Below are 27,531 nucleotides of genomic sequence, written 5' to 3'. Positions count from 1 at the left end.
CTCAGGCTGGCCACTTAGGGAGAGAGGGTTCAGCAGGGGGTAATGAGGACGGCATCTCTCCCTAGGGGCTGCAAGGTGGGCTAGGGAGGGGGCTTCCTAGCCCCCTGTCTGCTACCCTGTCCTCCCAGTCTGTGACTAGTATCCATTCTCCCTGCTTCCTGCTGCCTGCAACTGATCTTGCCTGACTCCCCATGCCCCTTCCTACTCTCACATTCCTGCCCTAGCCCTCAACCCCCATGCAAATCTGCCTAACTCCATCCTAGGCATCCTGGAATGTTCCAGCAGTTGGAAATAAGGCAGGGCAGTCTGGCTGGAGCAGTAGAGGAAGCAGCCTCCCCTTCCCTCCCTTTCCAGCCCCCAATCTGTCTAAGACAGACCACCACTAAAGAATCAGAGAGTACTGTATTTGGTATTGAGAATCAGAAGGCAAGTTACGTATAATGTCTGGGAGCTCTTAATCTCCCTGACCAACATCTATCTTGCTAGGTACCAGACAAGATTCTATCCATCTTACCTGTACTCATTTCATCCTGGAAACAAACCTAAGAAAAAAGTACTATTATTATCCCATTTTACTTTGGGAAGTCTGAGGCACAAGGGAGCTAAGGAACTGGCCCAAGTTTATACGGCTAGTAAGGGACAGAGCTGGGATTTGAACCTGGGCTCTCCCTACCCCACCATGCTGGATACGGAAGAAAGTTAACAAGCCAGCACATGGGAAAGCACTCTGGAAGATGGAAATTGCGGGATGCATATCCACAAACTGGCCCCATGGCCCAGCTCTAACCACCTTGCCCCTCACTGGTTTTCCTTTTCCAGCAAGAGCACAGGGGGAAAACATCAAAACAATAGAAGAAGCAAAGAAAGTGCAAGCCGTTGGGTTTTTGCTGGGACTGCTCCAGACACTTCCCCACTTGCTCTGGCTTGGGTGGTGCAAGGCACAGGGATGAGATCTGCTAGGCTTTGTCACTTTCCGTCTGGGTCCTCTTTTCCAGAGATCAGAGGTGGCTAGAACCTTCGCCCACCTTCCTCCTTGTCCAGCTGCCCCCAGCTCAGAACAAGCCTATCCTGTATTCCTTCCTCGGCTCAGTGGACATCCAGGCACCTAATTTACTCCCTTGGGCTCCCCGATCTGTTCTAATCGCCAGGTCAGGTTGGAGCGGCGCCCCCTTCCTGCTGCTGCAGCTGGGTCCCTAACAGGAATCCCAGTGCACAGTTTGCCTAGAAGTCCCCCATCCCCCCACCCCACACACAACCTGGAGCCTGGGAGGGGCCTGGACGAGGGGTGCAGATGACCAAGCCAGTTTCTGCCTCTATAAAGCTCCAGCAAGCCAAGGCTCTGAGGAGGGCTTGCTGGGTAGGTAGTCGGTTGAATGAATTGTGAACTGGGAGGAAAGAGCAGCGGGGGTAAAAGCAGCGAGTTGCCATAAACAGGAACCCAGAGCAAGCCCACCCTCGCTGGGCCCCGGGCCTAGGGCGCTTCTGGGGCTACCAGGTTGCAGCTTCTCTCGGGGCTTTGTCTCTTGGCCACTGCCAGTGTTGCAGGCCTGGAGGAGATATGTAATTATTTATTTCACATAATTGTTCAACTGAATTGAATAGGCAAGCTGGCCTCATGCCCTTGGTCTCTGGAGGATTCACGGATCAGAGGGCTGCGTCTATCCTGGTCCCTGCCTGCAGACGACTGAAACCTCAAAACTGTTCTGAACCTCCGTCTTTGTCACGGTCTGCAGAGATACCCAGCATCTGACCTCCCTTGAGAGAGCGGCCCCGTGTTTAACAACACAGAGTTTCAAGTGGATCTCTGGTTGTGTGTGTCCCATTTTTTAGTGGAAGTGGAGTTTCACTGCTAAAACTCTGCTCCTTTCAAATGCAAAGACTATTTAAAACAAAACAAAAAGCCCTTCCCATTGTTAGAAGGGGTTGGCACTAACGTTTGACCTCTGGAAGCCCTTCTGGCACCACCAGTCTGGACCACTGTGTTTGTTCCCAGCTCCTGCTGCATGTCAAGCTGACAACCCTAGTCACACTTAGGAGGACTCTTAGGATGGGCCAGCCTCAGCCAAGCGGTAGACCTCCTGGGAGGCCCCGGAGGTCAGGGTCTAATGACATCTCAAGACTGCTAGTGGTCTGACCTTGCAGTTCCTGTGGCCCCCAAGTCTCTCAGAACCTCTGGCCAATGCTTGTTTGTCCTCAGTAGTCTTGAAAGGTGGGAGGAGCTTCCTCTCTCTCTCTCTCTCTCTCTCTCTCTCTCTCTTTAGGTGGGCAAGCAAGAAATAAGCGGGGCTGGAAGCCATCAAAGGCAGAGAGGACCTTGGCTCCAGATCCCAAGGAGCTCAGTAAGCCAGAGGCTGGAAGTCAGTCTCAAGCAGGCCAAGAAGGAGTTAATCTCCAAGGAGAATGAGGGCTTCTCCCAGACTGGAGGCCGATGCCCAGCTTTGCTGCTGCCAACTCTGGGAAGAAGTCCTGGGATCTGTAGTTTGTGTCACCACCCACCTCTGGCCTGCCTGTTTATCAACACAGTCTTGGAGACTACAGTTCCCAGAAACCTGCAGAGGCCAGGCTTTGGGGGAAGGGGTGGGGTGTGAGGCTTGGTGGCAGCAGGAGGGAGAGGGAGGAGGTGGGGAGAGAAAACCCAATTCACCCCCTTCCTTTTTAATTCTTTCTCCTGGTGTGTCTGCTCCACCGCCCGAGCTAATCCCCCAAATCCGGTCTTCTAAGCCGCAGCTGCTTCCCTTCGCAGTGATGAATGGCTCGGGGAGGGAAGGTGAATTCATATTTTAATTACTGAGGCGCGGTGCTAAGGGGAGCTGGGGAGGGGGCGGAGGGCTCAGCATTGTTCTGGAGGCGTGAGGCTCCCCTCCTCACTGGGTCACTTCTCTTTTGCCCTTTACCTGGGGTGGGGGGGTGCAGAGTGAGGCTGGCAGTGGGGGGGTGGGGGGGACGCCTCCTTGGAAGCTACTCTGCTGCTTTGCGAGGTGAGGGGATGGGGGTGGGTGTGAGGGGAAATCTCCTTTTTTTTTTTGTTTGCTTGTCAAAGGATTCCGGGCATGTCCCAACACTTATGAATATCTCCCTACCCTTCCAAGCCCCCTACCGCCATCCACTTTGGTGGAGGACACTGCCAAAATTTGAGGCACCTAGGAGTTTGTGGTCCGCCAGCAGTGAAGCCCTGGCTGTCTCCTCTCTTAGTTTCTAGCCCTCTCTGAGACCCTCTTCCTCTTGATCCCACCATGTGTCCAAGCGGTCTCTAGCCCACTGCTCCCTTTTGGCTGGAGGTACTAGGGCTGGGGAACCCTTAGAGGGTACCTGGTATAGAGAGAAGATGCGGGGTGGAGGGCCAGGGGAAGGAGTCAACAGGGAGCCCAGGAACCCCCTGATGGTTGGGGATGATGAGCTGTGGGTTGGCAGCTCCTCTGCTTGGGCTCCCACAACGCTGGCCAAGCTGAGGATCCTTCTCGCCCCCATACCCTAGATCATCTCAGACCTGAGCTGGGCAAAGGCCAGAGAGGAGGATGGGGAAGAAATCTGGGCCACCAGCTTGCAGTCCCATGCAGCCAACTGTGAGCTAACAGAGGTTGGTCCAGTGGCCGCCTTCTTTCCCTTCCTATTCTGAGTTGATGGGGCTGATCTTTCCATCCCTTGGCCCCTTGGGGTAGAGGCACGAAAGCTGAGGGCAGAGGGTAAGTTTCCATCACCAACGCAGATTAAGTGGGGGGCCCCTCCAGGCGCTGGTCCACTTGCTGCATGGAAACCCTGACTCCGTCATTTCCAACATTCAAACACCTTCCTCCTCAAGTAGACCTAGCAAGAGGAGGACCTGACTCCCAGGGAGCCCCCGAGTTGGTGCTGGAACACTCTGCAAAGTATAAAGGGATAAAGGCAGGGTGAGCACAGCGTGGAGGAGCAGAGGCGTGGCTCTAGCCGAGGGGCATCCCAAGGCGGTGCAGAGGCATGCTGACGATGAGTGGGACCCAGCGAGGGCAGGAGGGACACGGAGATTGGGGGAGGGGGGGCTCTCTTCCAGGGCTCCTCACTTCAAGGGCTGGCCCAGGGACCTGCATCGCACACAGGGCCCAGACTGCTTCCAGGCCTGGGAGTCGTGCACCTAACAGTGAAGAAACCCGTGTCAGGCCCCACTAGGGAAGGGGGAGGACAACCAGAGCCCTTTATATGAAGACCTGAGCAGGATAACCAGACTCTCATGCCACCTCTGCCTGAGGAGAAAGGCTCCAGGAATCTCCCTGAGATGTCCGCTTCCAGGACAGCTCTCAGGGGCCGGGTTGTAGGCTCTCTAGCCTAGCGTCAGTTCACTTCAACCCTCCTAAGTTGGATGTGCAGGTCCTGGTTCCTCCACTCTCTGCCCCCAAACACTCTACAGTGGGCAAAAAAGCCAGGATTTTCTCCTCTTTGCCAAAGGAGCTTGGGGAGGAACAGTCCCTTCACAGGTACACTTTGCTATTTTTTTTTTAGAACAAGCAGACATCAGAGGGGAGGTAGGGTGGCAAGGGAAGAGGATCTGTGCACCATGGGATCAGAGGACCCAGAGCTGCTCCTAGACCCAGGCTTGGGGTGGGAGGGGCATGGTCAGAGCCACTTGGCTGGCTTGTTTTAATTATGAATTCCTTCCGCAGATGAGCCTTGTCGTGCCTACCGATTTCTCCCCACAGTTCATTTTTCCTGTGATCATGGAAATGCTTTGTTGATAGTTCCCTTGGTGTACATCCCCCGGCAGAGAAAGTGTATGTGTCACCATGACTGATTACAAGGAAACCCACCTGTTCTCCCGCCCTTCTTCCTCATCAGACAGGATCCCTGGTGCCCTTCCAGCCCCTTGGGTTTGGAGGCTACGTGTTAAACTTCGATTCACCTCTTGGTACGCTGAAATGAGGAAATGAAAGCCCAGAGAGGTACAGCCACTCCGCCAGGGTGACACAGCATGCCAGCGTCAAAGCCCAGAATAGAACCCAGGCCATCTAAGCCCCAGTTTAGATCCCCGTCTCTCTAGGTTTGTCACGGGAGGAATCCAGAGATAGCTGCTGTAGATAGATCTAGAAATATAGTAGTTGTGTCTCGGCTCTGTCTATATATATCCTGGAGATTGCTCTCCGCTCTCTATATATACGCCAGGAGAGTGGGTGTGTGGAGATGCCGCAAAGTGGGTGATTAAATAACCAGTCTACCTACCCATGCTGACTCAAGCTGGGCCTCCTGCCCACCCAGCTGGCCATTGGAAATGCATTGCACCTATTAATTACAGTCATCAGCTGTGTTTACCAGGACACTTGGAGGGTACAGGAGGGGAGGATCCTGACAGGACCCGGCTCCACTGTGGCTACTGTGCTGGGTGAGGGCCTGCCAGCCGGGCCCCCAGTCTGCCTGGAGAACCATGAAGCTTGTCCAAAAGAGCAAGGTTGGCCAGACCTGCAGAACTGTCCAGAGAGCCAGCACCTGGGCTTGGCCGGGTTCCTCAAATACAGTGGAACCGCTCGCAGGTGTGTTTGGCCTGGGGACCCAGGCCATCTGATGCAATCTCTCACCCAGGAGGCTAGGCCGGGGACATGCCTCACACTTCCTTATTCCAGACTTCAGCGTTACCCCACACCTCCTTCCTCTGCATTTGGGCTGCCCTCGACCTTCTTTCTAGAGGGAGAAGTGATTCAAATTGGCCTAAGATGTGGGCCTGACCTCCAGGCAAGATGCCCTCCTTGAGTCCAGCTGCTCTGCCCAAGCCGACCTGCATGTACGACCTGCATGTACGTGTGCTCCCTCCAGGGCAGGCCAGGGCAGAGGCAGGGCAGAGAAGTGAGCCAGAGGAATCCGCCAACTGCCCATTTCCCAAAGCCCCTCCCACCCTCAGCCGGCCTGCCCCAGCTATACCACAGGGGCCCCTGCCTCCAGGCACCCAGGGCCGCCATCAGCAAGAAGGGTGCTGGATGACACACCCAGCTGGGGCAAATCCAGCTTTAGCTTCTGTCTCAGACTTAGTTTTTTTCTCTGGCACAAAAATTATCTTTGCCCTCTACCTCCCAACCCCTTTGCCCAAGCATAGGTGCTCAATAAAATAGCCTGTTGGCTGAAAGAACTCTCTGTCTGTTCTCTGCATGAGGAGCACTGGGATTCATGTGGCTCTGAGCAGTCAAAGTCCACTCTGTTCTCTATAGATTCCCATAAGGGTCTCAGGCAAACTGGGCCTGCTAGGGAAGTGGGGGGGGGGGGGCACGACCCAGTTCTAGAGGTCAAGGTCAAGGCTGTGTCGGATGCAGGCCCACAAAGCCCTGCATTGGGGTCATTGGACTGTGTGACCTAAAGGGGTGGATAGAAACCCCCACCTCTAGCCCGCGTAGGGTGGCAGAGCTTACTGTGAGACAGCTTGCTTCCTGGTCCCCAGCCACAGGTGCACAGTGGTGAGCTGAGGTGGAGGGGGCAGGAGGGGAACAAAGGCAAGAAGCTGTGGCTTTGTCGTGCCTATCCTGGACTCACCCAGGCTCCAGTTTGAGGGATGACATCAGCTCTACAGAGATCAGGAAACAGTGAGCTCTCACAGAGGCTGTTGTGTGAGGACCCCCCCCCCCCCCCCCCCCAGCCTGTGTGAGAGGTTTGGCAGGGCCTGGGCAACCTCAGGGAGTGACGGTGACTGGGCAGCCCCCGAGGGCTCTGGGAATGTTAACCCCAGCTTCTCTCTCCTGCCTTCCCCCTGCCCCTCTGCCTCCCCCGCCTCTCCCTGCAGATCTTCTCTGGTGAGCGTCCCCCCAGCCTGGCCTAGGGCATGCCCCAGTTCACTTTCGCCTGCTTCTGTGGCCTCCACGGCTTCTGCAAGATGAAGAGGAAGAAGGACGAAGTTCACAGAGAGCGGGAAACGGCAGTGTGAGCAGGACCAGGGCCCTTTCTTGGCCGCCAGCAGGTTCCAGGCCTGAGGGCACCCACTTCTGGCAGGACCTGCCCGGCCCTCCAGAGACCAAGAAGCCCTGCAGCGGCCTCAGGAGACAAACTTCTTTCCTGCCCTGAGGGCTCCGGGCACCCTGCTCAGGGGAACTCCCCGCCTCCAAGGGATGTGCCGCCTTGAGCAGGGAGCATTGCTCCGGGACAGGAAACTGGCTACGCAGCCAGAGGACCCGCCAGCCACCCTGGTCCCCGGGGACATCTCGGGCAGCCCGGACAGGGTGGAAGTGTAAGACGAGCCTCCTCCAAACCCAGGATGGAGTCTTTCCTGGGACCCCAGGGCCTGAGGCAGGAGCCTCTACAGAGCAGCATCCCCAAGAGGGGAGTCCTTTCCTGTCCCCTCCCCGCATTCTCCTGGTCCAGGTGCAGCCAGGCCCCAGGTGGGCAGCCTGGTCATGAGTCAGACGGCAGAGTGGGGACAGTGAGGGACAGGCGATGTCCTTGTGGCAGGAGGCCAGCCATGAGTCCCCTCGGCACCTCCGCTCTTCCTTGCACACCAGTAGGCAGCTTTCCCTCCAGCCCTGGCCCCGTGGACCCTCTCCCACCATACCTCCTTGTGGCAGCCAGATATGGGGGCCTGTTTCCCAGGCCCTGACTCCCCTTCTCAGGAACTGCCTTCCCGGGCCAGACTGTGCGACCCCCCTCCTGGACTAGACCGACTAGACTGTGTCCTCCCTCTATTCTCCTGTCTTCCTGCTTCACCCACCTGCCTTTTCTTTCTCTTCTCAGAACCCATAGAGAGGGAAAGGCTTGCATGTTGTGCCTTTAGGGGACACTGGGCAGAAGGGGCCCTCTAGGACTTGCCTTGACTGTTCCCCTAATCTTCTTGCCCCCCCCCCCCCCCCCGGTCTTCCAGGGTCAGTCTCAGCCCCTCTCTCAGCCTATTTCCAGCTGGTAGGAAGCAAACAAAAACACATTTCCTTCCTTCTTCCCTCCTCCCATTTGCTATAACATACCTTCTGTCACTGTGCCTGAACCTCTCAGGAGCTAGAGGGTCCCACGGACAGCAAGGCCAGTGGCAGAGACACTTCAGGCGGATTCTGTAGCTTTAGCAAGTCTGCCGTCTACATCACTACAGAGCAAGTCAGCCCAGGAACGAAGTCAGATCCCCTGCAACACCCAGGGCCAGAATAACCTTTCTGACAGTTAACAGGTGGCCTGGGTAGAGGAGATGAGGGTCCCTGGACAGAAGGAGGGGCTGTGTGCCCCCTTTCCTTGGAATGTGCCTCTCTGGGCAGTCGGGAGGGCAGAAGATGGCCTCTGCTGGTTCATCCAGAGCCAGGGAGAGGCAAAGGCACATTCCATCCTGGCAACCTTTGCCTGCCCAGTTCATGCCCCGTGCTCAGGGACATTTCCTGAGCTTTCGGCAGGTTTGGTGGGATCCAGGTCCTATTTGTGAAGCCAGAGTGCAGCTTATAATTTCTTTCCTCCCGTCCTGCAACCCCCCTCCTTTGCCCCTACCACCCAGCCCCAGCCTTGTACACAATCTGTTATCTCCTTTTATATCCAAAGAATTATAAACAGAAGTCTTTCCCTCGAGGAAACAGCAATAAAGGCCGGTGGGGTCACAAGGGATGACCGCTTAGACAGTAGCAGCCTTGGATGAGGCTCAGAGATGCGCAGAAACGCTTTCAAGGGTACCTTGATCCCGCGCAGTAGAGCCAGCCTGGAGGGCATGTGTGTCCCTAGCGGTTCCCTGCGAGGCTGCAGCCCCAGAAAAGTTACTCTTGCAGTGGAGGATGAAATTGCATCCCCCGGAGCCTCAGAGGTGTTGGGTGTTAGGTCCTGACCACAGAGGCTTACCCAGAGGAAAGGTCAGGAGGGGTGGTAAAGGAGAGTTTTGCCCCTGCGCACCTCTCAGGCCTTGGCAGGAATTTCAGCTGCAAGGGTTTGGCACTGAGCCTGTTCAGAGAGCTTCTTGCCCGGAGGAGAGAACTCCTTTGGCTCCAAAGGGATACTGGATCTCTGGAGCCCCTGCTGTGGGGACACGGGAGAGGTCCCAAGGTCAAGGCATCTCTGAGCGGAGGCCCAGCTACGCCTGTAGACAGCGGCCGTGGCCCCCAAGCCAGTGGCCCCACCTTCATCAGGGTGAAGGGGGGGGCCGTGCTGATGGGTGGGCGTAGGCCAGGCACGGCCCACGTTCTCTGTCCCTCCGCTTCCTCCTCAGGGAAATGCTGACTTTGCTCCTCTCAGAAGCTCGAGAACCAGTCTGGAGACCTGTGCCCCCCTTCGGCCCCTAGGAGAGCCCAGAGGAGAGGTTTCATTCAAAAAGGCAGAAGCAGCCCCAGTGTCCAGCCCACGCCCCCCCGGCCGCTGACTTGTAGTCCAGGCTTCTCTTCCTTCTGTTCTTTTTTTGAGGGAGAGAGGTCTGGCCACTTCATTTCCTACCCGGCCCTGAGGCGCCCTCGCAGAGGACAGCTTGGACCATTTTGCCCTGCCTGTTTCTAGTTCCCTCCACTCTGGGATTTTCTCCCAAACTCCCCCTTGAGGAAGGGGCTGGGAGCCCCCAGGGGAGGCACAAGTAGATGACTCTGGGAGGGGGCGGGCCGCTGGGTGGCACTGAGTCCTTGTGCCAGAGGCCAGAAGAGGCCAGTCCTTGGGCCAGAGGCCTCGAAGCTGTGGGAGGCCCCGCGCATGCTGCAGGTCACTGAGTGAGGGGATCAAGAAATGTGAGGGGGGCTTGAGGTTCTTGTGCCTCAAATACTGTCTGAGGGCCTGGCCCTCAGGACACCGGCCGGCTTCTTGTCTCAGGGCCAAGTCTTTTTTTTTTTTTTTTAATGTCCTTTCCTTCTCCATTCCCAGGGAAGGGCTTTCTGGATGTTGCGTGTGAGTTGATAGAAATATATAGGAAGATCGTTATTTTTGAAAAAAATAAAAAGAGCAATAATTTAACTGAAATATCGTGAGGCAGCACAGCAAGATGCAAAGCGCACTGAGCTGGGAGCCAGATCTCCTGGGTCCTAGCCCTGATCAGACACTGATGACGGTGTGACCTCAAGTTAATATCATCACATCTTACTTCTGGGACTCAGTCTCTTCCCTGATAATGTCCTCTAAGAACCCCCCTCCAGACGCCAGCACTCTGCGCCCCTGGGAAGTTGAGCCTCAGTGGGGCTCAAGGCCGAAGAAGCAGAGGGGAGGGCAGATGGCAGCAATAATGGTAGATCTAAGAAGGGGTGGGGGCAATGAGATGGAAAGCCAAGGCTCCCAGACCTTCTGCTGGAATCCTGCCTCAGTGCTCTGTGCAGTTCTGCTTCTCCTGCTTCCTATAGCCAGGGACCAGAGAGGCTGCCACAGGTGCCACTGTGCGCTCTCTCTCTCTCTCTCTCTCTCTCTCTCTCATACACACACACACACACACACCACCCCCTGGTGTGCAGATGGGATCTCAGAGCACCAGGTCCCAGCCCCGGTTCTGTAACCCAGGAGCGTTCCTTGGGCCAGCAGGTGCCAAGCCCACCTCATTCCCGGTGGTCACAGGGACATGCCTCGAGCTGCCAGCTGCCCTTGTCTCCTGCGTGAACATGCGTTGCACCCAGTGGTTTGGGATGTGCCATCTCTGGATGGAGAACTGCAGCCCGCAGGGCCCCAGGCTCTGGCACGGCTGCCTCCCAACCTCAGCAACTTGCTTCCTCTCTCCCAGACTCTATAGAAGGTGGTGACAAGACCCATTTCCTCCCTACCTCACAGGAACATGTTATAAGGGGACTTCATATCAGACGTGCTGAGACGTGGCTTGTACTTTTCGAGACAAATACTTGGTTTACAACTGTGAAGAGGGGCTTTCACCAGAGGAGGAACTCTCACTGCTGCATTTGGTGGGCTCCTCTAGGCTGGTGCAGAAAGCCTGGTGTTCACCCTGAAGGTGGCCGCCCTGCCCAACAGGTGATGGGGCTGACAACACCAGCAGAGCCAAGAACCGGAATCTGTTCCCACAGAATGAACACTTCATCCCTCTGGCACAAAAGCAAGAGCATGAGGTAGCTCTCACCATCGTCCCCCCTGTTCCTAACGCAAACAGGCAAACAGCATCGTAAGCCTCTGTGGCTAAACAATGTAGGTGCAGGGAGGCTGGCGGTCCCTGTGAATCCTCTTTCCCCCACGCCACACCCCCAAGTCAGTGCCAACTGCACTGGGCTGTTGTGGCCAGTCCAGCCTGGACTCCTGTAACTTCCCATGGGATCAGAGCCACACATGACAAAGAGGAAACAGCAACCGTGGCTATCCACAGGGGACCCAGGAAGTCAGGACCATCCAGCAGGAGGGTGAGTTTGGGGAGCTCCCCAGGGCATCCCTGGAGAAACTTGTTATACCGAGGAAGGAAATCCAAAAGCCCAAAACCCCCCAAAACTGGGCACCCCGGCTCCGACCAGAACTAGAGGCTCTGAAGTGCAAAGGTTTCCTTGTGGGCTACTGGTCTGTCTCCCTGTCCTTCCGTCCTCACTCAGCTCGTTCTGTGTTCCAGGGGAGAAGAGAGGCAGCAGAAAGGCTGCAGGGGGAGATGGCAGGACCCAGCCAGATCCTCAGGACTCTCCCAGCCTTCGTTGCTATGGCAACACTGCTATTTTTATCTCGTTGTTCATGATGCTCAAAGCTCTGACTTTCTCAGTTCCAGAGAGGCCAGGCGGGCTTCTGCCCTCATCCTTCAATGCAGCACCTTCTCCCAGAGGCCTGAGAAGGAAAAAGAGTTATGGAGGGAAGAGGGAACCCACCGGGTCTTGCCTCAACTAGAGGAACTGCCTGGCGGTGGTTCGCCTCTGCACTTTCGAGCCTTTGGTTTTTCAAGCTGGCTTAGGTGCTCTGTTTCATATTTCCAAGGAGATCAAAACTCCCCATGGTCTCCCAGAGAGGCCACTCCAGAGAAGAAAAAGGAAGAGCTGCCACTCTAGATGAGTTTTTCCCCACACAGCTATGACACTGGTGGTGGTTGGGGGGATGGGGAAGCTGCAGCTCCTCTTGGGAAAATCAGACCTCATTCTGAAGAAAGTCCTATTGGTACAAGTCAACCCCTGGCCCCTTGAAAGAGGGTGGAGGGCTAGGTTTGATTAGTGAGCAATCAGATACACCTAACATCCCTGGAAAACGTAAAGCAATGCCTCCCTTTCCTCTATTCTCCACCAAAGAACCAGAGTGATTGGGCTGCATGTCTTCATCCAGTCTTGATGCCCAAAGCAAGTTAGCATACACCCTCCAGGCTGGAAAGTAGACCCCTGAGTTCCTCTTCTTCCCACCCAGCCGTCCACCCCCCCACACCCCCACCCCCGACCTCCCGCCACCTCCATACAGACGCATTGCTCTCCAGGGGCTTGAGGTCTTAACTTTTGACAATGCCCTTGAAGTCAAGGTTTAAGGAAAGGATTTCTTAGAGCCAATTATACTCTGTCCCTTTTCCCTAGCCCAGCCTCTGGTCCTCTTCCGATATCCCCACTTGCACCGCAGTGGTACCCTGAGAGTCAATGGTGCTAACGTTTCCCACCTACATGCTCTGATGATGAGATTTGCACCTAGGAGCTGGGGTGGTTGGGTTGGGGGGAGCATTTCATGCACATCCTCAAGATCATGACCCTGGAGAGACGGGTCCATGTCTTAACCCAGCCAAGCAGCAATCATACCGTGTTAGATTCCTGCAGTGAGGTTCTACCTCAGCTGAACTGACTTGTGGATGGCTAAGTTTTCTAGGGTGGCTGGGATGCATTTACTAAGCCTCTAATTGGTTTCATTTTGGCTCAAGTTGCACAGTTTCCCGAATCTATGCACCTGGAGTAAGCACTTTTCTGGTTGCCTCTGAAAAGCATGCCGGCAAACTCTGCTCTGTTAATTGCTGTAATAAACAGACTTTATTATATCCCTTTGCAGTAAATGAATTATGCTGTCAGGGTAGATGGGGCATCCGTGTTTATTTCGCACTGTGATATGCTCCAGCAGCAGAAGCTAAACATTTATTTCTACCAACTCTGCTGGGGAGACGAGGGGGAATGGAAACCGGGAGGAAGTCGGGAGTGAGGTGAGGTGATAGGGCTTAGAAGGAGGCTCTGGGAGGCACACTGAGCTCCTAGAGTATGAGCTTCTCTTGTGCTACCTATACATTGAGGGAAGGCAGGCCTCTTGCCTTCTGCAATCCCAGAGAAATAGTAGGATCAAGCTGGCTGGAGGAGGTGGGCTGGGGAACTGGGAAGGTGCTTTAGGATTATAATATGACCCCATAGACTGAAAAGTGCTTTTTATTTTTTACAGAAAGAATAAAGACCTTTAAGTCGGGCTTCTCAGGACTATTGACAGAACAAATGGGAATTTTCAGGCTTACAAGGAGAGCAAGATGCTACAAGACAGCATAATATTAAGAATAAGAAATATTATATAGTATGTGAATTACATATCAATAAAAGTATTTTTTGAAAGAATTCTTTGGGGTGCCTGCTGGCTTCGTCGGTAGACCATGAGACTCTTTTTTTTTATTTTTTATTTTTTACAAATTTTTAACATACTTTATTGATTTAGGGGCCAAACAAGGCAGCATTTGGTCGGTTAAGAAAGGCACCTCATTGAAAATAATACATCACAGTGCTGACGAGTGATCCCACTCACAGGATTTGAGGATGGAAAGGACAATCTTTGGATGATGTTGCTTAGGACGCTTGCTCTTACTAACAAGGGTCCCTTCCCACATCGTGGATGGAAGATGGCAAGAGCGCAGGGATGCTGAGTGGCTGCTGAGAACTGACCCATGAGAACAGGTGGACCAGTACATAATGGTGCATCATTAAGGAGGGAAACCAGCCCCACTTTCCCCACAACTCGAGGAAATTTAATTAGCTGAGCCACTGCCTCCATGAATACGCCCCTCCCCCTCCAATTTCTTTCCAATGTGGAGACAATCTTTTGATCTCATGGTGCAGGGAACTAGGGCCAGGAGTTGAACTCTCCCTGTTCCAAGCTTTAAGAAGGTCAGGACAACAGTTTGATTTCCTGCATTTTTAGGCTGGCAATCCATGAGGCTCTGAGATAAAAACTGAGGTCTTAGGGCATTTGGCTTTAAAAAATATTGTCACCAATCCACAGTAAATGAAACGTGGATCCTTTAGAAACAATACTACACCTCCTTATTTCTATTTACGGCCTCTAATCAGTTTTTTTTTTAATTAATTTCCCCCTTCCTCTGTACTTTTTCAGACTCCTCTATTATGTATAAAAGAGATGGCCTCACTACCACATTGCTGTTCTTTGTTACTCCTTTTGGATCCTCACCACTCCTCCCTCTCCATCCTCACCGTGACCACCCCTCCTCTCTGCCCAGCACCTAAGAGCAGGGATCACGCCGCGGGGTGATGAGCAGTGGTGAGGTCTCGCCTGGCCTTCTGTTACTAGGATGTGGCTTTGGAGAAGGCTGCTAGGATGCTGGCAAACACGACGTCGGGGGTCTGGGTGGCGTCAATGACAGAGTGGATCCCTCGTTTCCTGTAGTAGTCCACCAGTGGGGTGGTCTGAGTGTGGTAGGCCTCCAGGCGGATTTTTTAAGGCCTTCTCATTATCATCTGACCGTCGGACCAAGGGCTCCCCAGTGATATCATCTTTCATGGGTTCCTTTGGAGGATTGAACTCCTCATGGTAGGAACGGCCACTCAGAGGGTGAATCAGCCTTCCTGTGATTCTTTGGATCAGCAGAGAGTCTGGGATGCTGAATTCAATCACAGAGTCAAGCTTCTCTTTCCTCTTCTCCATGAGGTCATCAAGCATTTCTGCCTGCCTCACAGTCCGAGGGAAGCCATCTAGAAGAAAACCATTCTTGCATTGAGGGGTCTCCAAATTCTTCTCAATGAGCTCCACTACCATTTCATCACTCACCAATTTCCCAGCATCCATAGTGGCCTTCAGCTTTTTCCCCAGTTCTGAGCCAGAAGCCACCATGGCCCTCAGCATGTCCCCCGTAGCCAAATGGCAGACACAGAAGTTTTCAGCCAATTTGGGTGCCTGGGTACCCTTGCCCGCCCCGGGAGGCCCCAGCAGCACAGCCCGGATGCCTTTAGGACTCTCTGGGGCCGGTTCAGCCGCGGGGACGTTGGGAGCCATGGCCACCAAGCCTCTCGCCGCTCAACCCGCCAGCGCACACACACACCTCGCAGGTCCAGCGCTTAGACCATGAGACTCTTAATCTCAGGGTTGTGAGTTGGAGCCTCACGTTGGGTGTAGGGATTCCTTGAACATAAAATCTTAAAAAAAAAAAAAAAAAAGAATTCTTGTACCATGACTCTACTTTGATCGGAGGGACAGAGATTGGCTCAGGGAGCTAGAGCCATAATGTCTAAACCCAAAGCCAGCATCCCGTAGGCATGGAGAACGGTTTTGGGCAGGATGAAGCTAATCTATAGTTGAGAGCAGTAGATTTACTGCTCTTGAAAGGGGTGGCTGCCCCTTCTCCTGGTTCGCCACCATGCTGCCTAGCACAGAAGCACTCAATAAGTGTTTTTAAATGGTCTGAGGCAGGGCTCCTGGGTGACTCAGTCAGTTAAGGTCTGCCTTTGGCTCAGGTCATGATCCCAGGGTCCAGGGGTCCTGGGGTCCAAGGATCCTGTGATCAAGCCCCACATCAGGCTACCCACTCCACAAGGAGTCTGCTTCTCCCTCCCCTCTCTGCCCCTCCCCCAGCTCATGCTCTCTCTTTCTCTCAAATAAATAAATAAAAATCTAAAAAAAAAAAAAGAAAAGAAAGAAAGAAATGGTCTGGGGCAGGTAAGTGCCCCATACCCTCTAGTCTTCAGGAATCAGCAGGACACCTGCCCCTAACCCTCCTGCTATCGGCATCGTCCTTACTTCCTTGTGTGGGGAAAGTGCACTGTACTGCTGTCAACTCAAGCCTTCCAATCAAGATCGAGTCCTGACTCTGTGCAAAGTCCTCTGGGAGGAGCTGCAGGAGAAACAAGGAAATAAGACATTGCTCTGCCCCTTGAGGAATTCACAATTTAATAAAAGGCAACATGCCAAGGCTTGAAGGACGCAGGATGCGTTAGGTCGAATATATAGCAAAGTGCCTTAAGGCCGCAGGGGTCTGAGACCGCAGAACTGTTTGGAAGGTGGAGAGGGATCAGGGAAGACTTCACAGAGGAGGAGAATTTCCAGCTGAGCCTTGAAGGATGAAGAGGAAAGAACCTTCAAAGCATGGATCCTGAGGGCCCCTCTCTCCTTGCCAACACCTACAGACATCTGCCTGTGGTCATATGTACAGACACAGCCAGCCTTGACCTTGCAAGCAGATGCCGTACATGGCTTCTTCTGTTGCAGTTAGGCCCTATTGCTCCCAAATTGCTCTCCTCTCCAAGAGTCTGATACCTGAAATTTCATTAGTGCTTCCTCTCTTTTGCGTTAAGCTTTGATCTCCTTGGATTTGTAATCCAGGAAGGAGGCACACTCTGACCAGTTGTCAGGCATTTGCTCTACAGCATCAGTGACTACAGCAGATGCCCTCCTGAGACAGGTTTCTTGTTTGTTTTTGTAATGAAGATTTTATTTATTTATTCATGAGAGACACAGAGAGAGAGGCAGAGACGCAGGCAGAGGGAGATGCTAGCTCCCCAAGGAGAGCCCCATGCAGGACTCAATCCTGGGACTCACGCCCTGAGCCAAAGGCAGATGCTCAACCGCCTGAGCCATCCAGGTGTCTCTGAGGCAGGTTTCATTAGGATTGGGGGAAAATGCATAATAGCACCAATGGGCAACTGGCTGGGGATGACCTGGTGGGAAAAAGGGGACAAAGAAAAGTGTAGCTGGGCAGTCTGACAAGGAACTACCTCTATCTCACAGCTCTGCCCAGCCAGGCTAAGCATGCCTGTGCCTGCTTCTACTCCTTTATTCTCCAGACTTCCTCCCTCCTCTTCCCTTCCCCTTCTTTCTCTCTCCAACTACTTTTTCCTCTATCCTCCTTCCAAGGCTACAGTCAGAAAACCTCACAGACATCATATGATGTCCCATCAAGTCCCAGCGCACTGCTGGGTCCAGAAGGTTGAGGACAGGGGCATGGGCTGGCAGTCCCGAAGCTCCTGTTTTTGTCCTGGCTCTGCTCCAGCTCAGATGCTTGTTGGTGGTCAGACAAACCCATGTCTTTGTCTGTCTGGACCTCGGTTTCCCTACTTCTATGGGTGGATGGAGACCTTCCCTCCTCTGAACTGTCTATAGGGGAAATAGCACCAGACCTGTGTTCTGTTTGTTTTAAAGATTTTATTTATTTATTCATGAGACAGAGAGAGAAAGGCAGAGACATAGACAGAGGGAGAAGGAGGCTCCCCACGGGGAGCCCGATGTGGGACCCAGATCCCAGGACCCCAGGATCACAGACCTGAGCCAAAAGCAGACGCTCAACCACTGAGCCACCCCAGGCATCCCCCCAGTCTCGTGTTCTGATCTCAGTCCTCTCCACTAGCTGTGGCAGTCTGGAGAACTCCCTTAATCTCCCCAAACCTCTGTTTTGCATATGTAAAATGCAGATGATTTTTGTTTTTGTGAGGATCAGATAAGAGGGCATGTGCTGAAGGGCTCACTTAGCTCAGGGGTTAAGGACGAGTTAACCAAAAGGGTCAGCTGAAAGAAGATTTACAGATGGCAAAAGATTTTGCAAATCGCACATCTCCCATCGCCTCCAGCACAGCGTTGGCTGCGGAACAGAGTCAGTAAACACAGGTCAGACTGAATTGGAGACGCACTCGGAGGGGTCAGGAGCTACAAGGTGAGCTCACCTGTATCCTAGGTGGCTTCTCCTTTCTCCAGCGATAGACAAGAAACGGTACATGGATGCGCTTGCCCCTAAATGCAGTGTAGGGGCGGGGCGCGGTGGGAGCGAGCTGGGGATCTTCCACCTGCCGAGGCTCTCCTCCTCCACCCCCACCCCCCACCCCCCCAAGCCGAGCGTTCTCGGACCAGTCTCTTCCCGCCGCTGCGGGCTGGGGCGCGTGCTGCAGGCGGCGCTCTCCCACCACCTCGGCCTCGGCGGAGTAGGGGCTGGGGTAGGGAGCGAGGGAGAGGGGAAGTGTGGAGGAGCAGCAGCCCCACGCGTCGCTCACATATTTACATCTGAACTGTCAAAATAGTTATTTTTAAGTCGAGTTCCGTCTGCTGCGGCTCGGGGAGCGGGGCGGGCGCGGGGGCTGCGGGCCGCGGGGGCCTGTGCGCGGTGGAGCCGCGGCCGCTTGGTGCTGGGGTCCCCCGCCCTCAGCCCTCAGCCCCCCTGGGCCTCCTCCGTAGCTCTTAGCTGCCTCGTGGCCCATTCCAGATCCAGGTCGCGTTTTGCGGCCCAGCCCGCACCTGCACAGCATCCCCACCATCAGCCCTTCCCGCGGGGACAGGAGTTGAAGGGCTCGAACTTCGGGAGTCGGTGCGCATGGGTGGGGGGGGGACGGTGCCTGAAGATCAGGACCCTTGGGGGTTCCCGAAGTGGAGACGATGACTTCGCCCTGAATGTCCGGAGTGGCAGGCATTAATTGTTCTCTGCAAAGTGAGGGACCTGTGGCTTTGACACTCCTGACGCTTCTTTCTGGCTCTCTCGCTCTCTCGGGGGCAGTGGGGTTTGAGACAGACGCTGGCTGGCCCTGCTGCCATCAATATGTGTCCCAGCCCTGTCCAATGTCTGCTCCGTAATGAGTAGTGTTTCGGAATGTCACCTCTGTTAATGGGGAAGCGCCACCTGTGCACAGCCGGAACCACCTCTCCGTCTTCATTAGGCAGTCCGCGGCCTGGCTGCCGGCGGCCCTCGCTGGGTGACAGATGATGGGGACGAGGAGTGAACGCAGTAGCCTCCTGCTGTCCAGGATTCATTCCCAGACAATGACTCTGAATGCCCGTCCCAGCCCTCTCCCCTCCCCCCCAAAAAAGAGCTGAAAAAAATGCCCTTCTAGGGCAAAATGGATAATCGGGTGAAGGAGAGTTGCTGTCATTTCCAGAAACAGACACCTGCCTGGTCACTGTGGTATCCTGTCTAGATTGCATTTGGGGCATCTTCCTCCTCCCCACCCCAGCTATCTTCACAGACCACCTTTTATATCCTTTCTAATTGGTGCACCGTGCAGAAGTCACAGGATTGAAATTCTAATGCCAGGCTTCCCTCTAGCCAGACCTACATACGGCCTCCCAGCAAAATCCTGCTCCTTTTGAATCTCAGCTATCATAACCACCCGAGACAGGGGACATTGAGATAAGCCCCAAAATGGCATGAGGCACAGACATGGTTTCAGAGGACTCCTGCTATGATGATAAAAACATCACCATGGAGACCATATTCCTCTGATTCAGATTAATGTTCCCACCCTCCCCCAGAGGCTGTGGCATCTCCTTCATCTCCTCCACTGCCCAACCAAATTAAGCTGGACCCAGAAGCATCCATCCATATGCTCTATGTGATTGGAAGTGGAGGTGGGTTAGTGTCCCTTTGGAGGGTTAGGGGTGAGGGTAGTGATGGTTTGGATTTTCTCAAGGCAACTGTCTGGTCCACAAGCTACATAGATAGTTGGTTTCTTGACTGGAGCTGGTGGTAGAAGTAGCTTCACTTCGAACAGCTGTGAGGGGCCCCCTGGGAGCCTGAGTTCTACACATGTCTCTTCTCTGTCTCAGTAAAGGTCACCCTTGTCCACCCAGATACTTGAGCCAGAAATCATCCTTCATTTCAAGCCGGAGAGTCATTCTTGACACCCACACTCTCCACCCTACGTTTGACCCATCACCAAATCCTGTTGGCTCTCCCTCCTAAATCTCCCTCAAACATGCTTACCTGCACCTCCGCCGCCAACACCTTCATCGGAGCCATCACCTCTTCTCACCTTGCCTCTCTGGTCTCATCTCTCCCACCCTCTTGCTGATGCTGTTGCAGCCACCTGGCTTTCTTGTTCTGGGCATACAAGCATGACCCTCCCTGACCACCCAATCTGAATTAGCCCCCTGCGCCCCCCCCCCCAAGTCCTTATCTCATTATCACACTCTGAAATGTTCTTGTTCACTTCATGAATTGAAGGGAATTCCTAGGACATGAGCTCTAGGAGGGCAGGAACCCCATTACTTTATTTACTCTTTTTTTTTTAAAGATTTATTTATTTAACACAAAGAAAGTGAGAGAGAGGCAGAGACACAGGCAGAGGGAGAAGCAGGCTCCATGCAGGGAGCCCGTGGGACTCGATCCCAGATCTCCAGGATCACGCCCTGGACTGCAGGCGGCGCCAAACCGCTGCGCCACCGGGGCTGCCCACTTGATTTACTCTTAAATCCAGAACAGTGTCAGGCACGTTCCTGAGGTAGACCTCAGGAATTATTTGTTCAATGAATGAATGATTTGCTGCAACCTAATGATACCCCTGTGTGCAATCCTGCGCCACTCCTACCATCCTCTCTACAGCATCTAAAGGCATCTCTTCTAGACACAAACGTCATCATGTCACTCCCCTGCTCAAAGCCCTGTGCTGACAGGCAAAATGTTCACAACCGTTGAAGCAGAGTGAAGGGTGTGTGTGTGTTTCATTAAACTTTCACTTTACTTGCTTATAATTTCCTTCTGCCTGAAACTGTTTAAAATTAACTGAGTTTAAAAGTTATGGCTGGCTCAGTCAGTGGAGCATGAGACCCCTGATCTTGGGGTTGTGAGTTTGAGCCCCATGTTAGGTATAGAGATTCCTTAAAAAAAAATTTTTTTTTAATCCTAAAAACGTTGTGGAAATTTAAAAAAAATGGCTCCCACTGTCCTCAGGACAGAGCCGAGAGCTCCTTGTGCTCCCTAATTCCTCCCTCACCCCCACTGCCGCCAGTCGTCAGCCTTGCACCTTAGCTGTCACCTCATTGCTCTACACACTCAGGAGATCCCCAGGAAACATCAACATTCCTTAGTACCAGGAACAGGTAGAATTCTCTGGAACAGTTTTGTTTTTATTTTGTGAGTATGGAATGGGCTAGATTTTTGTGTGGCTGTGGAAAGCTAGGTCAAATTGGAAATCCTCCTGCATGCACAGTAACCATATATATGGGCTATTAGGGTTTCCTTCTCTTTTAGCCTTGTTCTTGGTTCCGTTTGCTGCTTCTACTTGTTCTTTTTTATTTTGCTTCCACCTTGATTCTCTTTCCGTGATTGTCCTAAACTCTTGCATAGTTTCTTTTAAATCGCGAGAATTGACCTCTCCTGGGTTTTAAGGGCAGGTCTGGATCTCCCACCATGCCCTCTCCATCTGGGTTGTCTAGCCTTTTTTTTTTTTTTTAAGACTTGATTTTTATTTATGAGAAAGGGGGGGAGGAGTAGAAGGAGGGGGATAAACAGACTCTTAGCTGAACTGGGAGTCTGACTTGGTGCTCCATCCCACAACCTGAGATCATGACCTGAGCCAAAACCAAGAGTCAGATATTTAACCAACTGAGCCACCCAGGCACCGCATGTCTAGTCTTTTATTAAATGTGGCTGCTCCTTAGTGAGTGTTCTGAGTGTTCCTCTCACTGAATGAATACCCTCCCTTTACTGCACTGGAAGTCCGTTCCCTCTCTCTGGAATGTTCCTTGGAGGAAAAGCAGATCCCTGACTGTTCTTTACAGAAGGACAGTTTCCCTGGCCTCAGGACAAAAGGTGGGCTATGATACTGGATGAGGTTGGAAGATGTCCCTGTCATCTCCATGTCCGTCCTCTCCCCATTGAGAGCCCTGGGATATGTCCCTAATGCCATGGCATAGTAATGAGGCTTTACTCACAACTCACACTTTTGAGCACTTACTTGTGGGCACTTATTGAAAATAGTGTTTCGGGATCCCTGGGTGGTGCAGCGGTTTGGCGCCTGCCTTCAGCCCAGGGCGCGATCCTGGAGACCCGGGATTGAATCCCACGTCGGGCTCCCGGTGCATGGAACCTGCTTCTCCCTCTGCCTGTGTCTCTGCCTCTCTCTCTCTGTAACTATCATAAATAAATAAAAATTAAAAAAAAAAAAAGAAAATAGTGTTTCAAACACCTGAGATGCAGTAATTCAGTCCTCAGTAATTCCATGAAACATGTACCGTTATTATATTTCCATTCTGAAGTTGTGAAAGCCAGGGCCCAGGGTAAGAGAGCTTCCAGTATGTCGCAGGTCCAGGATACAAGCAGAGGCAGACAGTCAGGAGATAGTCCTAACCCCTCTGCATTTGCCTCTCAAGGTCCTCTGGTGGCTTTCGAGCTCCTGGCTGGGACTCTGGCAGTCCAAAGCCTCTTTGTGTTCCTCCACTACCATTCATGACCATTTCATGGGGACACTAGGGCCAGGAGCCCATGACATCTCCCTGCTGGTGTCTCTTCCCCTGAAATGCATCTTGCCCTGCACTGTCAGGACAGTCTTCCTGTTGGCCTTGCTGTCAGACTGAGCACCCCATCAGCCGCATGAAGGGGCGACCTAATATTCTCATCAGAGGGCCCCAGAATGGGAGGATCCTGGAGGCAGAGCGGTGCTGGGGGCCTAGACCTAGCCAGGAAATCCTAGGGCTCTTTGGTTCCACCGTATCCATCCACTTCTCTAAGCAAGTGCTTTGCTGAAGCCAGCCTACTCCATTCCTTTGTTCGTGACGTGTCCTCGCCTAGAATGCCCATCCTCCTGCTTCCTGCCTGCCCGGACCTTGCCTGTGCTTTAGCTCCCACTCTGAATTCCTCCTCCTCCAGGAAGCTTTCCCTGAACACTTGCCACTCCCAACCAGCGGGGATGCTTTTCTCTACTTCTGAACCTCTGTGGCACTCACGGGTACTGCTGTGTTGGCGATTATGAACTTTGATTTACCTTTTCCCTTGTGTGTGGTTTGGTTTCTCCATTTAGAACATCGTCCCTTTGAGGACAAAACGCACGTTTCTCGTTATCTGTCACCCATGGATTATACAGAATTTCTTGCAGGCTTATGCACAATGAATCTCCGTATGCAGGACTTCTAGGACACCAGGAAGGAAGACCTCAGGATCAGAACTTGTCAGTATCCTAAGGTTTGATTTGTGCTCATAACAGGACTAGAGGTCATTTTGGTTTTAGGAAGCAGTATAGGGAACAGTCTAGATGAGTAGCTTCCTAACTTTGTGTGGCACTCAAATTTTTCCTTTAAGGGCACCTGGGTGGCTCAGTCAGTTAAGCATCTGCCTTTGGCTCAGGTCATGATCTCAGGGTCCTGGGATCGAGGCTCTGCTCAGCTGGGAGTCTGCTTCTCCCTCTGCCCCCTGCTCTCTCTCTCTCTCTCTCTCAAATAAAATCTTTAAAACTTTTTTTCCTTTAAAGCAGTCTTCTGGGGCACCTGGGGCACTCTTTCAGTTAAACATCCTACTCTTGATTTGCGCTTAGTCATAATCCCAGTATCAGGAGTTTGAGCCCCACATCGGGCTTCACTTTGGTATGGAGTCTGCTTAAAGATTCTCTCTCCCCGTTCCTTCTGCCCCCTGCCCTCGACCCCCTAGTACTCTGAAAGAAAGAAAGAAAGAAAGAAAGAAAGAAAGAAGAAAGAAAGAAAGAAAGAAAGAAAGACAGTCTTCATAGGAGCTCCATATGTAAAGCAGTCAGGGTTGGGCTTGCTCTGGGCCCTCAGCCCTCCATGGCAGCTAAGAGGAAATCTTGGGGCCGAAGTATTATAGCTTAAAAATCACTAGGGAGGATCATGTCTTACTTCACAGAAGAGGAATTTACAAATTTGAGCCACTGAAAGAAGAAACTATATGCACTCATTTTAGTAAAAGCATATTTGCTGGTGTGTTTATAAAACAGCAATTAAGCGACTTTCTCCCTTTGTTTAATACAAATTTGTTTTTGTTTTTTTTCTCCATTAACCTTGTTCATACCTTATTCTCTTGAGAAGATGCTTCTGCCAGAGGCCTGCCTGCATTTGATTAAACGATCTGTTTACTCCTCCGTTGTCCCCAAGAAACAGGCAGCTCCTTGACAGCAGAGACACTGCTGTGTTCTTACCTTCAGGCTGAGCCAGGTGCTCAGCGCATAGTGGGTGCTCAGGGACGAAACTCCCAAGGGATCTGAGTCCCTCTCCATGAGCTAGACCCAGCTCATGCCCACTCCCCACCCCACCTCACCCCCAGCAGATGATTCACCCCGAATTTTAATGTGAAGTGTCTTTCTCCTGCTGCTCAGCCTAAGTCTGAGCAGCTACCCTGCCCTCCCCTTCACTGCTCTCCCCCTCCCCTGCCCAGCTGTTACAGGCTCAGAGAATATTAGTTAATTTTAATATTAGCCTAAGAAAGATTAATTAGGAAGGCAAATTTGCTCTAAAAGGTGTAATTAATTCCAAAGCCAAATAGAAGAGCATTATGGATTATCTGCATCACTGCTGCCTTCAAGTAGTGTTGGATAATCAAGGACTGACTAGACAATACAGAATCATTGCAGTGTCGGTGCAGTGTAGACCAAACCCCATATGGTTCCTTCTGGAAGTGGGCTCATGACGGAAACAAAAGATTTAGATGGAGCTCATGCCTGTGACAGTGAAGTCAAGAGGAAACATCCAATCAGACATCCTGTCCTGACTATTCCAGCTCCTAAATCCTTCAAGAATCAGTCCTCCCTCCACACTGGCCTGGTCCAAGTCTGAATCAACTCTTCTCTGGACTGTTGGAACAGCTCCCCTGAGTATAGCCTCCAGACTCTGCACAACCAGCTTAGTCTCCACACAGAACCAAACTTAGGTTGTATCAAATGCACAAACACAGGAAGCCCCCAGCCAGTGTCAAACAGAAATTTAATCTTGCCAAGTCCCATCTCCAAACTTGCAAATGTGCCCAGAGGTGAAGAGTGAATTCTTTTAACGCGGCCCACAGGCACCTTCCCAAATTAGCCCCAGACTATCCCCCAGCTCATTTCTCTCATTGGTCTTCTATCACCGCACTCCTAGAATGACGGTCCCTAGCCCCCCTTGTTATAGGGCACACTGCTCATTCTGGAAGTCTCAGCCTAAACACATCAACACTTGGGGTTGGGGGTTTCCAAATCTGGGTTCCTTGTAGCACTGTGTTAACAGCTTACCTTATTTTCCTGCCATTATTCTCTTTTTCTTGAAGGAGAAAATGAGCGCCTTACAAGGAGAACTGTATCTTTGTATTCTCCTCTCTACCACTTTATAATTTAGGCCAAGCATGAGTCTGTCTCGTAGGAGATGATCAATAAATATTTGTTGAAAGGGGGATGCCTGAGTGGCTCAGCGATTGAGCATCTACCTTTGGCTCAGGGCGTGATCCCGGGGTCCTGGGATCAAGTCCTGCATCGGGCTCCCTGTGTGGAGCCTGCTTCTCCCTCTCCCTGTGCCCTTACCCCCACTTGTGTGCGTGCTCTCTCTCTCTTTCAATGAATAAATAAATAAAATCTTTAAAAAAAAAAAAAAGAAAAGAAGGGCAGCCCGGGTGTCCCAGCAGTTTAGCACTGCCTTCGGCCCAGGGTGTGATCCTGGAGACCGGGGATCGAGTCCCACGTCGGGCTCCCTGCATGGAGCCTGCTTCTCCCTCTGCCTGTGTCTCTGCCTCTGTCTTCGTGTCTCTCATGAATAAATAAAACCTTTAAAAAATATTTGTTGAAAGGGATGGGTCAGTTAATGACTCCAACGATGATAGCAACAGACTTTGCCCAGGTGAAACCCAAACTTCCTCTTTTCTCCCCTAGTCAATAGTAAATTCAGTTTGAAATATCTGGGGAAAATGCCTCGGTTCTCTGCTTCCTTTTGCTCGCGTCGCTGAGGCTCAGAGACAGGTGCCTTCAGGAGGGAAGTCGAGGATAATGGCAAGTGATGCAGACTTCAGCCTGACAGCTGCTGATCTTTGCTTTAGTTGATTCCCCCCTTTGCAAACGGTTATTGGCAATTGAAACTGCAAATCTACTATCTGCTCCCCTATGTAAATTGCATTTACATTTAAATTGTGCATTCTTCCAGAGGACCGGGTTAGTAAATAACAGCAGATTAAACTTGAGGAGAGGAAATTGTGCCCACGTCAAACCTGAGACCGAAGTGGCATCTGGCTTTTACTATTTCCGTTATTTCGGTTTAATAACAGCATGTGGCATTAAGGGAAAAGAAATTGGATCTACATTTTAATGAAAAGAGGAAGCTCTCAGGGTTTAGATACCTTATCATGTTGAATACCTCCTCGATTGGCAATTAAAACTTACTTCCCTCAAGAAATGGAATAAAATATCTTTGCAGCCATGGAGGGAATAATAAACAAAAAGACTAGTGAATGCCCAGGACTTCACAGATAAAACCGAGGGAAAGGGATGCTGCAAACATCAAAACCAAGTATTTCCAGATCCTGCAGAGTATAGGAATACTTAAACAGAATAACGCTGAGAACAGAATCATGGATATGCTGGTGGGATCTTCAAGAGAATAATTTCAGATAGAATAGTTCGCACATAATAGGAGGCTCAACCCAATCAGATCATCTGATTGAATCCTTTGTCAACCTAGCTTCCTTTAAACTGCAGAGGTCTAAGAAAATATTCTAGAAATGCCTGTTTCATCCTAATAGTCTAACTGTTTAAATGCAAGCAGTTCCACCTGCTGGCTGCTTTTTGTTGAAAGCAATTCTGGGAAATGTAAACAAAATGCTTATGCATCCTAATAACCCAAGCCTATCATTTATTTGCTTTGATTGAAACAAATGTGTCAATTTTCCAAGTCTTTGTTTGGTGAATCCAATGTTTGGGTGTTGGCAAATGTTTGCATTACATGTTTGTTTGGAAACTGATGCTCTATTCAGAAACTCTAGAGCTATAGCCCTCGGAACCACAGCCTGGAATCATTCAATGAGCCTCCCTGAGGATGCGCACAAAGATGCTTAATCTTTTCCCAGAATCTGGGTGGTGATGAAATGGTAGAGTCTTATGGGCAGGTATAAGTGGGATGGGGCCTGTTAGGGAAGAGACTAGATACACCGACTTTGAGGACATGGCTCATGCATAATGAGAATAATGGGAAATATTTATATAGTGCTTACTAGGTGCCAAGTGTTTGATGTATATCATAAACTCATTGCCTCTGAGGAACAGCCCTATGAGGTAGGTCCCATAGTCATCCCAGGTACAGATGAGGAAAAGGAGACCCAGTGAGGTTACTAACTTACCTTACCCGATGTCCCCCAGCTGGTAAGAGATAGAGCTGGGATGTGACTCCAGGCAGGCTGGCTCCCTATCCCCCGAAGCCCTCTGGGTGACTCCCTCCTATCCCTTAATTAAGACAGCGTGTTCTTCCATATTTATATCTCATCTTGTGTAATTTTTTCTCAGGTCTTGGCCTCCTTTTAAAAAGACTCAAGCTAATAGACTGAAGGATCTTCTTATTCTTAGATGAGCAATTCTCTGAGGGAGGTTAATATAGCCTCCCACTCTGCCTAGAGTTCATGGCCAAATTACCCACCTCCTACTGTAGATCTTTTGAGGATGGCCAAGACGCTTGGGTTTGATTTTTTTTCCTTTACCTTCCCCTTTTCCTGGCTCTGCTAGGTTCGGTAGTATCTCTTTCCCCTCGCTTCTTGTGCATAATGATAATGTCTCTGCATCTCTTGACATTTTATCATGGCAGGCTGCCTCTAAAGTCAACCAGTGCCTCCTCCTGTCTGAACTTAGGTTAAATTAATCATCTGGCTTTCAC

At 51.8% G+C, this 27,531-nt stretch overlaps 1 protein-coding gene and 2 long non-coding RNA genes across 7 annotated transcripts in view; 1 reads left to right on the top strand and 2 right to left on the bottom strand.

Moving 5' to 3' along the window:
• The window catches only part of LOC111094510, a 15,507-nt gene extending 2,164 nt beyond the window's left edge, over positions 1-13,343 (top strand). Inside the window, exons 2-4 of the long non-coding RNA XR_005385590.1 lie at positions 2,262-2,767; positions 6,731-11,207; positions 13,177-13,343. This is a non-coding gene — a long non-coding RNA (uncharacterized LOC111094510). The remainder of the gene's footprint in view (positions 1-2,261; positions 2,768-6,730; positions 11,208-13,176) is intronic.
• On the bottom strand, positions 2,653-27,520 carry LOC111094509. Of its 5 annotated transcripts, XR_005385587.1 has the most exons (11): positions 27,298-27,520; positions 22,689-22,833; positions 21,663-21,838; positions 19,691-19,807; positions 9,021-11,613; positions 8,797-8,919; positions 7,899-8,052; positions 6,363-6,514; positions 4,779-4,881; positions 4,038-4,108; positions 2,653-3,859 (listed from the first exon to the last, which is right to left on the bottom strand). It is a non-coding gene; the product is annotated as an uncharacterized LOC111094509 (long non-coding RNA). The 5 variants fall into 5 exon arrangements; XR_005385586.1 differs by having other exon boundaries at positions 2,653-4,108; positions 27,005-27,520; XR_005385585.1 differs by having other exon boundaries at positions 2,653-4,108.
• Positions 13,412-15,076, bottom strand: LOC102156938 (adenylate kinase 2, mitochondrial-like). Its single transcript, XM_038586027.1, is given in 2 exon segments — positions 13,412-14,453; positions 14,455-15,076. Coding segments are annotated over 2 exon segments (705 nt in total). The 5' UTR covers positions 15,010-15,076; the 3' UTR covers positions 13,412-14,303.
• Positions 27,521-27,531: the final 11 nt, after the last annotated feature.

The sequence above is a fragment of the Canis lupus genome, chromosome 38 (genome assembly GCF_011100685.1).
Source record: "Canis lupus familiaris isolate Mischka breed German Shepherd chromosome 38, alternate assembly UU_Cfam_GSD_1.0, whole genome shotgun sequence".
Taxonomy (NCBI): domain Eukaryota; kingdom Metazoa; phylum Chordata; class Mammalia; order Carnivora; family Canidae; genus Canis; species Canis lupus.
Note: the sequence above shows the minus strand (reverse complement) of the source record. Positions and strands in the feature narration are given on the sequence as shown.